Source organism: Exserohilum turcica (assembly GCF_000359705.1).
Source record: "Exserohilum turcica Et28A unplaced genomic scaffold SETTUscaffold_4, whole genome shotgun sequence".
Classification (NCBI taxonomy): domain Eukaryota; kingdom Fungi; phylum Ascomycota; class Dothideomycetes; order Pleosporales; family Pleosporaceae; genus Exserohilum; species Exserohilum turcicum.
In genome coordinates this window covers 197,568-212,210 of record NW_007360247.1, presented here as the reverse complement: position 1 = coordinate 212,210, position 14,643 = coordinate 197,568, and the positions used below count along the sequence as shown (strand labels likewise).

Below are 14,643 nucleotides of genomic sequence, written 5' to 3'. Positions count from 1 at the left end.
TATTTGCACTTCACACCTGTGCCTCAGCACGACAGTCGCCAAACTCCGACAGTCCGCGTGGGTAGTGCATTCATTGCGGCCCCCCATGCTTTGTTTTGAGACCGGACTCCACAACAGGCGCCGCCTCGGGCATTTAGCCCCGCAGCGGCGACGCTGCACAACCCGGGGCCCCTTGCTTATATCGAGTGCCGTCGAATGGCAGAGTGGCGCTCGGCTTGATGCTGGGATAATGGCTCCATAAGCTCGACGCTGGCCGCCTGTCAGCAGCCCCGACAGTGGCGGCAGTCGAGATCGAGAGTCAATCGGGCAAGGTGGACGGGTACGGGTGCGTGCGGACGAAAAAGACACGAAACCTGCTGCTGGTGCTGCTGGTGCTGCTGCTGACTGCGCATGAGAAGAGGATCTGCCGGTGACCGAGGAAGCCTTCGGGAAAAGTGTCCTTAATCCTAGTAGCGTCGGGCTGTGGGCGATAAGGCCGCAAGCGTGCGTGTGTGCATTGCGAAACGGCGTACAGTACAGAGGTGGCTTTCAAAAGTTCTTGCTGACAGGGGTTCCTTGGTTACCACCGAAAATATAGCCGAAGACTAAGAATTATACTATATTCGCAACTAAAAGCCCTTAAAATGGAAGTTTGGAGAGAATAATAGCTACTAAAGTATACACTTACAGTAATACACTAACTACATTAGGCATTATTTCTTGCACGCTAAATAAATAATGGAAACGTTATCACGAGAATTCGGTCCGATGGATCCGCGCCTTAGCAAGAACTTTTGAAAGCCACCTCTGTATAGGCTGGTGATATAGGCTAGCGACTTGGCCACTGACACATGGCTGGCCTCGATGGCACGGCGACGACGGTCATGAGCGCCAGTCTCGGAGTTGCAAACGCGAAGAGGTAAAAGGACCATCAGAGTCGCCGGGTCAGCACACAGCACCTTCTTCTTTTCGCAACCGCTTCCGATTGCGGCATGTTTCTGGAAAACCGCGCTTGCTTTAGCGCATACGGCAATGAGAAGCGGGGTAGCTAGTACTGTGCCTTGACGACTTGTGTCCGCTGCTGCTCCCTCCTCGATCAGGCGGTAGCCCCAGACTATCAGGCGGTAGAATCATGATACGCTGGAAGCCTCTCGTATCGCTATCAAACTGCAAACACGCCTTCCGACACGCCTCTTTTGCCGCAAACCTAGATATCATCCACCATGATCAGCATCGTCATTATCGTCACCATGATCATCATCGCCATCCCCCCCCCCATCTCTCATCGATCATCTGCATAAGCTTTTTACTCCCCACCCGCACACAGACACCCGTTGCAAACCTTGATGGCAGCAACCTAAAAAAACAAAAAGAGGGAGAGAGAGAACGTCTGTGTATAAACAAGGAACTTCAACGCAAATCACTGACGTACCGGCCCGCCAGAAACACGGCAATGTCGTTGCTCTTGCCGCCAAAACTCTGCCTGCACGGTGCAAAGCGCTGCTCGAAATAGGCGCGTTCGGGCGCGGTAAGCACCCGCTTTACGAACCGCTGCAGCCGTCGTAGCCCGTCGTTGCCGTTATCATCGTGCTCGTGCGTGTGCCGTCGGGTGATGAGCCCATGGATGCGTGGAATATGGCATATGTCTGTGCCCACCTTCAAGGGCTGCGGAAATGCGCGGAGGGGCATGGATGCATATAGCTCACAGTCCCAGGAGAGCTATTATCTTTTTGTTTTGAAACTAAGAAGCTGCAGGGTGTGTGGTAGCGGCAATACCGCATAAACACGCGCCAAGTCCCACTCGATAGAGTCTGCATGTAAAAAAAGATCTTCATCGAAACCTGGAGTTTATCGACATCTGCTTTCTGCGAGAGCGCAAAACAGAACATCAGCACAACAACAGCAAAAAAAGATCGACCGACGTTGGCCAGATTCGAACTGACGCTCCCGAAGGAACAAGATTTCTAGTCTTGCGCGATAACCACTCCGCCACAACGCCTTGGTGGGACTCGGCAAATTTGGCAGTCTTATATATCACCTGCACTATGGGCGTAGCGTGCGGCTCCAAGGCACATCATAGTTTACAGTCCTCAAGGTGTGATTCTCGATCGCGTATACGACGAGGCGCGCGGCCACAAGAATTTCAGTGGCGGTATGCAGGAAGAAGAAGAAGAAGAGCTCGACGGTCAACTGTGTGAGATTAGTATTAGTCACGATGGCGAGTATGCAACTGCAGTGGCGCTGGTGCCGGATATGAGTGGGGATTGCCGTCGTCGGGGTGCATAAGTTGGGGAACAAGGGGGCAGGGGAGGGTTGGAGAAATTGGGGGGTTAGTGCTAAAGAGACACAACGACACCCATAACAAGGCAATCACGCATACCCAGTACCTCACGTCGAATCAAGCACAACTAGGAGAAGAAACTGGTCTATGGTTGAATCTCATGCTATCAGCATCCCTCGACGTCAAATATCATGTACACTGACCATGACCGCCATGCTTTGCTATAATATTACAAGCTCCATGCCTATTGTGTCTCGCGTACAACCTTGTCGACAGCCTTTGCAAAGTAGTCAATGTTGTGCGAGTTGAGGCCGGCCATGGAGATGCGGCCGTTCTTGGTCATGTAGACGTGCGAATCCTCTCGGATCTTCAGCACCTGCTTCTCGGTCAAGCCAGTGAAGCTGAACATGCCAATCTGGTCGGTGATGTGGTTCCATGTGCCAGGCGTGCCCATGTCCTCCAGCTTGCTGCGCAGCGCCTTGCGCATTTCCTTTATGCGGCCAGACATTGTACGCAGGTTCGCCTCCCACTCGGCAAAGAGCTGGGGGTCGTTGAGAACGGTCGAGGCAATGCGGGCGCCGTAGGCAGGGGGGTTGGAAATCTCCGAACGCTGCAGAATGGCGAGCTGCGAGGCGACGCGCTGCACGGTAGACTCGGCGTCGGACGAAAGCGTGGTGATGAAGTGGAAGCAGCCAGCACGCTCGCCGTACAGACCAAAGTTCTTTGCGTACGACTGGGCAATGCAGAGCTCGAAGCCCTGCTCGACAAAGTAGCGAATGGCCCAGCCATCGGTAGCAAGGTCGCCAGAGGCAAAGCCTTGGTATGCTGTGTCGAAGAAGGGGAAGTGCTTCTTGGAACGGATGACGTCGGCGATCTTCTTCCACTGGTCCTGGGTAGGGTCGACACCCGTGGGGTTGTGCGCACAGGCGTGCAGCAGGATGATGCTGCCCTCGGTGGCGCCCTCGAGCGCAGCAATCATGCCATCAAAGTCGAGGCCTTTGGTGTCCTTGGAGAAGTAGGGATATGTCTTTTGCGGGATGCCGACATTGTTGAAGATCTGGAAGTGGTTTGCCCACGTCGGGTCTGAGAAGTAGACGGTGTGCTGGGTCCGGGGCTTGTAGAACTTTGAGAGGAACAGGGCGCCCAGGTGGACGGCGCCTGTGCCGGAGATTGTCTGCAGGCTGGTGACCTGGGTGGTGTAAGCTCAGGCAGGCGGGCGGGTGAAGGGAGATGGATGCTTACGCGCTTTTCCTTGATGGCGGGGCTGTCACCACCAAGCACGAGCTTCTGCGAGGCAGACGTGAACTCGGGCAGGCCGGCAATGGGCAGATACTCGTGGTTGAGGTTGGGGTCATTGCGCAGACGCTCGTCGGCCTGGAGAGCAGAGCAGTGTTAGCCTGGCGAGCCATGCTGCGTCGACGGGGGCGGTCCGCAGCACCCCGCATCAGTGGCTATCTTACCATCTTGACCACCGGGAGGATCCATGGCTTTGCGTTGTCGTCTCTGTAAGCACCAATGCCCAGGTCGACCTTGTCTGGGTGCTCGTCGCGACGGAAAGCCGCCATCAGGCCGAACAAGGGATCTTCGGGCGCCTGGGGCACGACATTGGCGTCGAAGGCGGTGGCAGCCATGGGGACAATGTGCGAGGAGATTTGCGAGAGGCGGGTCTGGGAGGGAGTGTGCGAGGCGAGGGAGGGCGAGGAAGAGGGGGAGGAGGCAGATGGCATGACTGTGGTGGGCACTTTTACCTCTTTCCCACGGTTACGTTTCACGCTGCGGGTTGGCTGCGCTAGCCCCCGCAGTTGAGGTTTGGGGGGGATCAAGGGCGCCGGTGAGCTGATGCGGAGAGCGGGAAAGCCGCGTTGGCAATGCAATGCAGTGACCGAAGGAAATGGCTTTGCAGGTGGCGGCACGGGCACGGGTTGGATATAAGTACAGTAGTGGTAGTCAGACTTTGGCCCAAGTAGCCCCCCAGGCCGTGTGAGCAAGCCGAGGCACAAGGCACAAGGCACATGTGTGGCCATGATGTCAACGGGCCAGCGCGCGCTTCTTCCTCTCACATGCCCCGTATAAAAAAAGCTGCTCCTGGCGACCGACGACGGTTGCGGAAGAATAGTCGTGAACCGGTGTGGGGCGCCCACGGCTGATTCAAGCATACCGGAATTCCCCCCCACAGGTACAGCAGGCTAGCATTGCTGCTTGTAGCCATCTGGTCCACTCAGCGGGCGCCGGATACTAACGGGGCGCCGCCTCTGCCATGGATGCTTTCACCTGTTGGGTGTCTCTATGCACCACCACCACAACATCATCATCATCATCATCACCATCACGCCCTCACACAAACAGGTCCCACAGCACCAGCCCCGCGCAGAAGACGCTCGTCGCCCAAAACACCTTTTGCGCCGTGCTGCCGCGCTCCGTCGCCCGCTTGAGCTCCTTGTTGCCGCTCCCGACATTGTCCCGAGTGTTGAGCGAGTCCTCGACCAGCTGGTCAATGTGCGCCGCCTGCATGCTGAGGTTGCTGGCGAGCGTCGACTGCAGCTCCGAGATCTCGGTGAGTGATTTTTCCGTGGCGCTGTGTGCCCGTTAGCAGCTGTCGGCCCAGCGACGTGTCCCGCCACATACCGCACTTTGTCCAGCTGGTCCTCGTACTGCTTGAGCATGTCCTGGTTCTCCTGCGCAAACAGCTGCAGCTGCTCGGCGTCCAGCTGCTGCTCAATCACTGCGTCCGTCTCGTCGGGCCTGTACGAGGCCTTGTCGCGGTAGTCGGTCGAGTCGGCTCCTGTGCCGTAGCCCATTGTGCTGGGCCCCGTCGTCCGCGTCTTGTACAGCACGCTCTTGCTCTTCTCCACCTCGCGCGTGAGGCGTATCTCCATCATGTCGCTCTGGAAGCGCCCGCACTGCTCGAGCTGCTTCTGCAGCGACCAGATGATGCTCTCGCGGTGCGCCTTGATCGTGTTTGCCTTGGCCTCTTCAATCTCCTCCTCTGGGCTCTTTGCCGTAATCGCCCCGCCGGCTGCCCAGCGCCCCAGCGCGCCCAGTCCCTGCTTTGCCCGCCGTCTCAGCGCCAGCTGGCTCTGGGCTGCCTGCCGTGCCTGCTCGGCGACGCCCAGCCGCTTGATGGCATCGTTGAGCTGGTGGATTGACTGCTTGGCCTGGATATCAATCTCGTTGCGCTGCGCATCGCTCAGGTACTTGGTGTCCTTGTCTGTCGCCGTGTTTGTCCGCGCCAGCTGTTTCCGGCGCGGCGGATTGGCCGTGGAGAGATAGCTCTGGCGTATCGACTTGAGGTCGGTGTGCAGCTTGGTGATGTGGGTGCGCTGCTGCAGTTAGTGGCTGCTACGAGACTGCGCGCAACGTGGCCTACAATGCGGTATGCCTCCTTTACAAAGTCGTCGAGCGCCTCGACGCGAAACATAAAGCGCTGCAGCGGCGGCGCATTGTGCTTTGCGAGCACCTCGTTGAAGACGGGCGTAATGTCCATCGGGGTGAAGGAGTGGCAAGTTGCTTGTATGGATTGACCATGACGATAGCCCCCCGCGGGAATGCCATGCTGGGCCTTCGCTTGCCAGCCAATGACGCAGCTGATCGCCTGCCGCCGCTTTCTTTGCCATGGTTACATTGCAGCATGAATGCCTTTCCTGTTAGTCTATCACTCTCCTCCATACTAGCCACCAAGTCGCCATCGAATGTTCCAAAAGTACGTCATACGGTAACCCGCACAGTGCCCTCAACTGCCCTGGATGCCCCTCAACACCTCGTCATCGTCACTCTGCTTCCTGCTACGCCTTACCCCTCCCCTCCAGGCACCAAGCCCGAGTCTGGGACCTAAAAGCATCCAATATATGGCTGGGATAAAAAAAGATATTCAGAGCTGAGCCGTGGACCGCCCCCAAACCCATCTGCCCACGATGATTGGGCACGGGCACAGCCCTCACCTCACTAATCACGCCTGTAACATGCATCTTCGCAGTGCATGGCCTGCCAGTCTCGCGCCATATCCGAGTCTACGAGCCCCTGGGCACTTGTTGAGCAACACCGGCCTCTGCACTTGGCACCAGACGTGTCTATTGATCAAGGATGCTTCGCCGTGTGAAACCCGTGTGCGTTGTAACATCAGCTTATGTTTAGGCTGACCAATGGCAGCTCAGCTACACGTCGCTGTTGAAGTTTCTGGGGCTACTGTCTGTATAGCTAGACTCGTCTGCCTTTGGCTATTATATACTCCCGCCTTGCCTTGATATTGCTGCCTTGCTCCTCCAACTCTCTACAACTCTCTACAACGATACCAAATCTTTACCTACCTACCTAAATACATACATCCCACAACACAGCAAACATGAGCATCAAAGCCCTCCTCCTCGCCGTCTTCACCTCCACCGCCATGGTCTCCGCCGCCGCCATCATCAGGCGCGGTGATGAAGCCTGCATCCCCACATCCTACACCCTCACATCCTACACCCTGACGACATCCCCAAACGCTGCCAGCGTCGACTTTGAATTCCAGGCCAACTTTCCCGACTCCGTCTCCACCGACCAAGTCCAGGACGGCGCCCGCTGCACCGCTTCTGGTCCTTCGATTCCCAACAACAACGAATGCCAAGTCCCCAGCCGTGCTTTGCTATTCGATCTCCGTGGCCCCCAAGAGCAGGCGTACTACCAGATTACGCACACATGGTCGTGCAACGGGTGAGTAGCTGCTTGCTTGCTTTGTTTCCCCCCCATCTTATGAGACGAGGCTAACGACAGTAATAGAGGCACCTGGCTCTCTGGCAACGCAGTCAAGGTCACGCCATTGGACTGCCACGACCAAGGCAATGCGCGCGTCTGCACCGGCGCTCCTCTGACGCTTGCACCCCAGAATGTCCGCAAGATTTGCGCCACGCCCACGTGCTAGCTTCAATCCCTAACTGAAATGCCTGCATGGGTTCTTGACGGGAACAGTGCAAGCACTCTTCACCTGTATTTGAAATGACGTCAAAGTAATGTTCAGACATGTGTATGTGTATGAGGAAGTATCAAGTTTAATCATGGGGAGGTAATACAAAAGTTAAAAGTGCTTTTGAATGTAATTCTATCTTGTACATTTTATGCTTTGAAAACAGTCAACTACGTGCATTGCTCATACACCGAGTTCACTCTAGTCTACGTCATACCAACTTGTTACCTAAAACGTCATTGCTTTAGATATACCTGCCCTGTCACATGCTCTACCATGTCACATGCTTCTACATGCTTCACTCAGTATACTCAATCCTATTGCACCATATTGTTTTCTTCATCTCTTTCCTTGCCACTCTACTCGACGCAACACCTCCCATACTATGACGCTACATTACGATACATAATCATGTGATTGGCACCTGACTTCTCATCCAATCCAGCCTCTGTCCTTTTCTGCCATGCTGAGGAGAGGACTATCTGCACGGCACATGCATGCATATATGATGACCTACTTAATCATTTTCTTCTCGCTCGCTTACTTAGTTGAGATGGGGATCTGGAAGCCTCGACTCTTCAACTTGATTCACGTACCTCACTCACAAAACAGCCGTGTGTGAGAAGAGGGAAACACTTCAATTACTCACAAACCAAGAGTACAGCACCGCCCTTTGAGACTATGTAACGTAGCCCGCGACTCAATTTCCATGCACAGTGCATGCTGCAACATATCCACGCAACCACCGCTTTATCGTTTCATTCTCCCATCTGTCATTCTCTCTCAATCATGACTTGGTATTCTACTCCTGTGCAATCGGCAACATGCTGAATATACATGTTTACTTCGGACCTTACCTGTCCTTTTAATCCCTGCATCTCCTCGCCTTATTATCCCGAGTGCTGTCAAAAAAAAGTATAGTTGGACAAATGGTGTAAGTAGGCATAGCCGACATGTCGATGGTCAAACCTACACATAAGCCCACCACAGAGTCAGTAACTCCAGCAATTAATCAACAAATCAATCAATATACCCAATTACCCAACCAATCAAACACCCCCCCCCCCGTCTTTTTAAGCAGGCAGTCAGCAGTCAGTCACCTTGTTGGCCACGAGTCATAACCCACTCAATACACTAACCATGCCAAACAAAGAAAACAAAGCAGCTCACTACCTTTCCAAGTAAAATGATGCACACAAGAGCTGTCAACCATCGAGTCAGACGCTCAGCTTGGCTTTTTTTTTCTTCTTTCCCAGCTGACCCGAGTTTTGGTAGATTGTACATAAGCGTAATCTAACGTATATTACTCCTGCCGTCATCATCGTGACTAGCATCATGATATGGCAGTATGAAATTTCCGTGGTGGGGGGGTTTATGAAAGAAACTTGTTGTTTTGTTGCTACTAGTATCGGAAGCCGGCAATGGCGGACATGGCGTTTACACAGTACACAAGATGTAATGAGTTGAAAAGTGCCGCACACGCATGAGTTTTGCGAGGTCTCAGTGTGTCCTGGGGTGCTTGGTTGGTTGCTTGCATGGTGCACAAGGTTCCCCCCCTCCTTATCGGACCGCTGCTTTTATACTTACGCACCCCTCGCCAAGTACCCGCCCAACACCCAGCCCTATTTCACAAGTCAACACCACTACATAGACATGTATAGAACTACCAGTATTGGCGTTGGCTAATTCCCACGTGGCCCGGACTTGGGCGCACGTGGAGCCACTAGAACGTGAACCAAGGCGTGCCGAGAAAACTAAAATAAATAGCACTAGTGAGGCGGGCAAAAAAAAAGAGGGCAGAGGAGAATAAAGAGCTGAAACTTCGTGTTGGTTGCTTGGCAGGTCAGAAAAGGCTTGCAAAAGGGGAGAGAGGGAGAGATGGAGAGATTGCACTAGCAGCGTAGGGTTGGGCCGAATACGCAGCACCTCCGTATGCGGCAACTTAATTTTTTCTCTCTCCTGCTTCCATGCCCCTCCCCCTCGTCTCGTTCGTTCAATCTTGATAACGACAGAATAAAAACGGAAAAGTCGGCCGGGTGACGAGTTAGGCTATGATTGCGGCAATAAAAAAAATGGCAATGAGCAAACCCCAAAAGGTGGAGCATGAATTCAAAGGAGCCCGGTATGACTCGGATGTGGATTCTTTCCATGCAAGCACCCTGGGAGGTAGCGATACACGTTGTGTTTCGAAGATCCAGTGTTACTGCGAAACAATGGCACCGAGCGAGAGAGAGAGGTGGAGACGGGGGGCCCTGACAGGAAACAAGGTCGTGAGGCGAACGTGACCATGTGAGTAGACTAGTACATTCACAGTAGGAGAAAGACACAATGTCAATATTGTCAATAGAATGTGCATGGCAAGGCAAGCAGGGGGCTCGTGTGGAGCAAAAGGCAAAAAATCAGAGACTGGCGAAATGGCATCAAGCGTTGTGAAGACAGTGTAATGGGTAGTCGAGAGAAGAAGGGCAAAGTGCGGTGGCGACCATGAAGAGTACTTGGCGGGAAAAAGCACATGGGAGATGGAAAAAGGCCCACGGCGGGCTCGAAACAATTATGCGAACCTCGGCAAAGGATAATTATGGCTCGTCGATGCAGATGCAACGAGGGTAGGCGTTCGGCAACGAGTTTCGCCTGTGGTTTGCATGACGAGAATCGGGACATGCAACGAGAACTTCAGGCGTTGTGGCGGCTCCAGGTGACAATGGCTTCAAGGGCATCGAGGCTGGTGCTGTCCGGATTCGACAGCCAAGCAGCTGCATGGGGAAACCCCATGAGGATCACGAGGACAGGCCCGTCGGATGGGGCAGTTCCAGTTCTGGGCTGAGCAACAGGATCGGCGGGCGTTGCGAAGACCCAAGCTTCCCGTTGGACGTGTGGGCAGGATGCGTGGCGCACTGGCGGCATGGCAAAGTGTAGTAGTGGTAGAGGTGCTCAGCAGCTGCGGGCGTGGCGAGGGGAAAGCATGTGTGTTTTGATCTGGAGCTCGATGTTTGCGACGCTGCGAACTGCCCGTCACGCGTGTTAGCAGGCGAACGGCGGTGCTGGGCTGGGGGGGGGGGCACAGACAGGGGCTACGGGCCAGGGTCGTGTTCATGTTGTTCCGGGGGGAGCACAGCAGTGCGCCCGCACTCGCACAGCAACGGGCAAGGCGCCGATATGGTCGCGGCGACCAGAAGACGAAACCGGCCGGCTCTGGCTAGGGCAAACCTTGGGCCATGTCGGTGGTGGGGGGAGCAGCATGCATTGTAGTCGGTGCAGGTGTGTGTGGGTGTGTGTAGGTGTGTAGGCGTGTAGGCGTACTTGGGCGTAGGCTGCTGAGGGCAGGCTCGGGGGGAAGCAAGAAAGAAAGGTGCAACCGTAACGGTGCAACGGCGGGCGTCGCCGTGGCAGGCTCCCGAGGCTGGGAGACGGTGAGGTGGACACGAGGGAATTGAAGGGGGTTGCGTGGCTGCCGGCCAATATACCGGCTGCATGTAGGTAATACGTTCGGCAGGCGGTGCAGGCGGCGCAGGCGGGTATCATGACAGGCAGATGGAGGGCGAGGCGAGGCGGGGGGGCAGTGCCGGTGCGAGTGGTAAGGCCGGGCGAGATTTGTTCTTTTCTCTTCTGGGGGGCGGCGGGAGTGGGAGAGGGCATCGTGGTGAGGGATCCGCGTCATTCGCGGCCTTGGTGGGACCCGTGTCATGCCGAAATGAAGCGCCCGGCAGGGGCGCAGGGTCTTGGCGCGCCCTGTGATTGGGCGGCGTGCCGAGTGGCTCGCTCGCACCCCCTCCCCCCCCCGTCGAGGCTGGCGGCCAGGCCAGGCCCAAGACGTCGCCACACCTCATCCGCGCATATGGACATACTACGTACGTACCTACCGACCGCCATAGACACATACACCTGTGCCTGCACCGACGCCCTTTGGCAACACAGCTCCCCGTACGCTCGCCCCCCCCGCAGCGCCCGGCCGCAGCTCGCGCGCACATCATCGGCCGGCCAGCCAGCCAGCCAGCCATCCAGCCATCCATCCATCCAGCCCTAGCCCTGCCCCTCACACCCTCAGGCCCTCAGGCCTACGCAGCCTGCGTGGGCGCGCTGTCGCATCATGGCCTCCCAAGGACGCCTCGTGCCGCGTGATGGCCTGCTAGGCAGGGCGCAACATAGCATATGGCATATTGGCTGAGCTGGGGAGCCGGGGTGGGTGATCCCCCCATGGCTAGTGCCGTTTGACTACACCAGACACAACCACAACCGTCTGCACGACCAGGGCCCGGCCGCCAGCTGCAAATTAATCCGCAGGTGCACATTGCTGGGCGTCGACTGCAATCTGCACTTCATATGGGCGGCAGCGGGGGCGCATGCACACACTCGCCTTTGTCTGTCACGCCCGCCCTCGCTCCCTCTCGGCCCTCTCCTCGCTCGCCTCTCCTCGCCCGCCTCTCCTCGCCCGCCTCTCCTCGCCCGCCTCTCCTCGCCCGCCTCTCGCTCGCCTCCATCCACGTACACTCGCACACGCGCACACGCGCACACGCGCAGCCTCGCTCGGCCCGTCCTCTGTCATGTCAAACTCGGGCCCGCGCCAGACATAACCACGCACCCTACCCAGCCTACGCCCGCTGCAGCAAGCGCCGTTATATTTGGCCACTATCGAATGCAGAGATCCGCTGCGCGAAACCCTGCCTTTTCCCGTCGTGGCCACTGCCACTAGTCCGCGAGCCGTCGGTTCCCTTGGCCCTCCCTGCAGGGAGCTCACGTTAGCGACTCGCTCACCCTGCCAGCCGTCGTTTTGGCCTCGACACCTGGGCGACTTTGTGTTGCTGACGCCGGCATTGGCCTTGCTCTCTCTCTCTCTCTCTTCCTCTCGCTCTCCACCGTCCCTGTCGCTCTCTTCCTCTCTTCTTCTCTCCCTTACCCCCCCCTTCCGACTCGCGCACCCACCTCAGCCGACAATTCCCAACGGGCCCTCTCATATATCGACACTGCGCATCCCCTTGTCGCCCCCCGTTGCTTCAACCCCCCCGTGGCGCCCTCTCTCCCTCCCATCCCTTCGACAAGCCCCCCTTCGCCAACGCCGCCCGCCGCCTCACGCTCTCTCAACCCACGATTCTCCGAATCACGACCACTCCTTTTGAAACACCCTGTCGCACGCGCGCCCTCTTTGCTGTAATCTGAACGTTGCCTATCGTCAACGTCGCTCCCGTTCCTTTTGCCATCGCACGCACCAAGACACGACATCGCGCCTCAGCCCCGCTGGACCCAGTCACGACGCGCAAGCCGCCTCCCCGTTAGCCAGGAACAAAGCAACTCCACCCCACCGCAAAAAGTACTCTTGCCCGCCCGTCCTTGCTGCCCTGCCGTCATTGTTCTCGACCGCCCGGTGGAAACCCTGCTTTGATTAACGGCCGTGACACCGCGTGTCTACCACCATTTGCTTGCCGCTTGTCCCTGTGCCGTGCATCAGAGCCACGCGACGACTGCTCTTCTGGAACCTGTCACTTGTCAACCATGACGGCATAGATCCTCGACGATAGCCAGATTCACTTACCACTACGCCGTCTATAGACTTGCCCGTGGTTTTGCATATTCCTAGCTGCATTGCCAGTCTAGTACGTACCACCACCACCACCACCACCGCTGCCGCCGTCGCCCAACACGTCGCGCCGCACAGTACGCTGACCGCCCACAGGTCCATTCTTTACCCACTATTGACAATCGTCAAGTACACTCGTTTACCAGAGCCCTGACAGTATGCCTTCACCAGCACCCCATTGCATGCGCCGTGACTAATGCCACCCCAGGTTAGAAAACTCAATCACCTCTGACTACTCTCCCCCTCTTCCAGAGACACCTAATTATCCGTAGCGTGGGGACATAATTGTAAATATGCCGCGATCTGCCGCTGTTTGGGCGGCTGCCCTATTGATGGCCAGCATGTCTGGCTCTGGCCCGATGCTCACAACAGCAGAGGCTATGCCTGCGCCAGGACCTGCGCAGACTTTGGACCGCCCTCGATACTACTTTCCACGCCATATCAAGCGACAGATTGTTACCAATGCGACTTCAATAGCGTCACCAACTCCCTCGCCCTCGCCCTCGCCCCTCTCCTCATCGAGCTCCTCGTCAAGCTACTCGTCGCCACACGACACAGCGCAGCGTGTCACGTCGCGTGACCTTGATTCCTCCTCCTTTGTAGAGACGCTTTTCCATGGCTCTTCCGACAACCCAGCGCAACCATCTCCAAACGGGATTGCCAGTACCGAGGATATTGAGCATACCCGCTCGTCACCGGTCCCTCTTCCTCCCACTTCTCCTATAAACAATACCACCATGGTTTCTTCGACAAGTTACGTCGCATCATCTCCGCTCCCGTCTAGTCCCATGTCTAGTCCCGCCTCTAAACCGGAGTCACAACCAACGCCGAAGCCCAATGGTCCAGATGGGGAGGAACCCAATGATGGCGATGCGAAGCACAGCTCACCTTCAGTGGGCCCATCGAGCCCTCGCCCTACGTCAAGCCATCAACCCACTCCATCGCCTGAGCCCGTTCCAGAGCCGCAACCCGCAATTCCTCCCCCTTCTCCAAGTTCACCGGCTCCCGCAGCGCCTTCTTACCCGAGTGAACCGGCCCCTGCAGTGTCCTCTCCTGCATCGCCTTCTCCTTCAGCCCCTCAGGTCGGTGGCACGGGTGGTCTTCCTGATGTCATTGTGCAGCCCAGCTCTGCCCCTGCTCCCAGCAGTGCCCCTGCTCCCAGCAGTCCATCCTCCGCTCCCAGCAGCCCATCTTCTGCTCCAGATGCCGGTCATCCTCTGCTTGGCACCGGCGGCTTGATCCCTGATATCATTGGCCCCACGGGCTTGCTTCCTGGCATCATTATCCCGCCAACATCGTCTGCCAAGAGCTCGTCACCTAGCCCAACACCAGTTCCAACGCAACCGCCTCCCCCGACTGGCTCAAACGGTGGACTGCCAGATATCATTCTCCAGCCAGCTCCGTCTCCATCTCCATCGCCAGCTCCGGAGCCTCAGCCTGAGCCTGTCCCACAACCACATGTTTCGCAGCCTCAAGCTTCCCAGCCTGCATCAACTGGCGGACTGCCAGACATCATTCTCCAGCCAAGACCATCCCCAACGCCATCTCCTAAGCCTCAGCCGGAGCCGGAGCCGGAGCATGAGCCTGCCCCACAAGTTTCGCAACCTGCATCAACTGGTGGACTGCCAGACATCATTCTCCAGCCAAGACCATCCCCAACGCCATCTCCTAAGCCTCAGCTGGAGCCGGAGCCGGAGCATGAGCCTGCCCCACAAGTTTCGCAACCTGCATCAACTGGTGGACTGCCAGACATCATTCTCCAGCCAAGACCATCCCCAACGCCATCTCCTAAGCCTGAGCATGACCCCGTCTCAATCCTACCACAAGCCTCGCAGCCTGTATCCACTAGTGGACTGCCAGACATCATTCTCC

The 14,643-nt window shown here is 56.7% G+C and overlaps 6 protein-coding genes and 1 non-coding gene across 7 annotated transcripts; 2 read left to right on the top strand and 5 right to left on the bottom strand.

The window, feature by feature from the left end:
* Positions 1-176: 176 nt before the first annotated feature.
* Positions 177-1,668, bottom strand: SETTUDRAFT_21063 (uncharacterized protein; the record flags this gene model as incomplete). Its single annotated transcript, XM_008029784.1, has 2 exons — positions 177-249; positions 1,412-1,668. 2 exons carry the CDS (start codon positions 1,666-1,668, stop codon positions 177-179), a joined length of 330 nt encoding a protein of 109 aa, XP_008027975.1.
* A 229-nt stretch (positions 1,669-1,897) lies between these two features.
* SETTUDRAFT_t39 lies at positions 1,898-1,978 on the bottom strand. Its single transcript has one exon. It is a non-coding gene; the product is annotated as a tRNA-Ser (tRNA).
* A 416-nt stretch (positions 1,979-2,394) lies between these two features.
* On the bottom strand, positions 2,395-4,002 carry SETTUDRAFT_118479 (uncharacterized protein). The gene is made up of 3 exons (XM_008030032.1): positions 3,721-4,002; positions 3,503-3,634; positions 2,395-3,449 (listed from the first exon to the last, which is right to left on the bottom strand). Exons 1-3 carry the CDS (start codon positions 3,985-3,987, stop codon positions 2,505-2,507), a joined length of 1,344 nt encoding a protein of 447 aa, XP_008028223.1. The 5' UTR covers positions 3,988-4,002; the 3' UTR covers positions 2,395-2,504.
* Positions 4,003-4,163: 161 nt separating this feature from the next.
* Positions 4,164-5,733, bottom strand: SETTUDRAFT_164163 (uncharacterized protein). Its single transcript, XM_008030031.1, has 3 exons — positions 5,628-5,733; positions 4,886-5,580; positions 4,164-4,835 (listed from the first exon to the last, which is right to left on the bottom strand). Exons 1-3 carry the CDS (start codon positions 5,676-5,678, stop codon positions 4,595-4,597), a joined length of 987 nt encoding a protein of 328 aa, XP_008028222.1. The 5' UTR covers positions 5,679-5,733; the 3' UTR covers positions 4,164-4,594.
* An 825-nt stretch (positions 5,734-6,558) lies between these two features.
* On the top strand, positions 6,559-7,383 carry SETTUDRAFT_164162 (uncharacterized protein). The gene is made up of 2 exons (XM_008030030.1): positions 6,559-6,949; positions 7,016-7,383. Exons 1-2 carry the CDS (start codon positions 6,600-6,602, stop codon positions 7,155-7,157), a joined length of 492 nt encoding a protein of 163 aa, XP_008028221.1. The 5' UTR covers positions 6,559-6,599; the 3' UTR covers positions 7,158-7,383.
* A 1,797-nt stretch (positions 7,384-9,180) lies between these two features.
* SETTUDRAFT_164161 (uncharacterized protein) lies at positions 9,181-9,696 on the bottom strand (the record flags this gene model as incomplete). Its single annotated transcript, XM_008030029.1, has 2 exons — positions 9,547-9,696; positions 9,181-9,488 (listed from the first exon to the last, which is right to left on the bottom strand). Coding segments are annotated over exons 1-2 (254 nt in total), but the record flags the coding sequence as incomplete, so codon positions are not given.
* A 3,368-nt stretch (positions 9,697-13,064) lies between these two features.
* On the top strand, positions 13,065-14,212 carry SETTUDRAFT_155078 (uncharacterized protein; the record flags this gene model as incomplete). The annotated part of the gene is made up of 2 exons (XM_008030028.1): positions 13,065-14,139; positions 14,208-14,212. 2 exons carry the CDS (start codon positions 13,065-13,067, stop codon positions 14,210-14,212), a joined length of 1,080 nt encoding a protein of 359 aa, XP_008028219.1.
* Positions 14,213-14,643: the final 431 nt, after the last annotated feature.

What these genes read in the sequence shown, in the direction of transcription:
- SETTUDRAFT_164162 (XM_008030030.1), top strand. Translation starts at nt 6,600, where the DNA reads ATGAGCATCAAAGCCCTCCTCCTCGCCGTCTTCACCTCCACCGCCATG. An exon ending in CACACATGGTCGTGCAACGG is followed by an intron (nt 6,950 to 7,015) that starts GTGAGTAGCTGC and finishes CGACAGTAATAG; the next exon opens with AGGCACCTGGCTCTCTGGCA.
- SETTUDRAFT_164163 (XM_008030031.1), bottom strand. Translation starts at nt 5,678, where the DNA reads ATGTTTCGCGTCGAGGCGCTCGACGACTTTGTAAAGGAGGCATACCGC. An exon ending in TAAAGGAGGCATACCGCATT is followed by an intron (nt 5,581 to 5,627) that starts GTAGGCCACGTT and finishes TAACTGCAGCAG; the next exon opens with CGCACCCACATCACCAAGCT. An exon ending in GACCAGCTGGACAAAGTGCG is followed by an intron (nt 4,836 to 4,885) that starts GTATGTGGCGGG and finishes ACGGGCACACAG; the next exon opens with CGCCACGGAAAAATCACTCA.
- SETTUDRAFT_118479 (XM_008030032.1), bottom strand. Translation starts at nt 3,987, where the DNA reads ATGCCATCTGCCTCCTCCCCCTCTTCCTCGCCCTCCCTCGCCTCGCAC. An exon ending in TCCTCCCGGTGGTCAAGATG is followed by an intron (nt 3,635 to 3,720) that starts GTAAGATAGCCA and finishes TCTGCTCTCCAG; the next exon opens with GCCGACGAGCGTCTGCGCAA. An exon ending in CCGCCATCAAGGAAAAGCGC is followed by an intron (nt 3,450 to 3,502) that starts GTAAGCATCCAT and finishes TACACCACCCAG; the next exon opens with GTCACCAGCCTGCAGACAAT.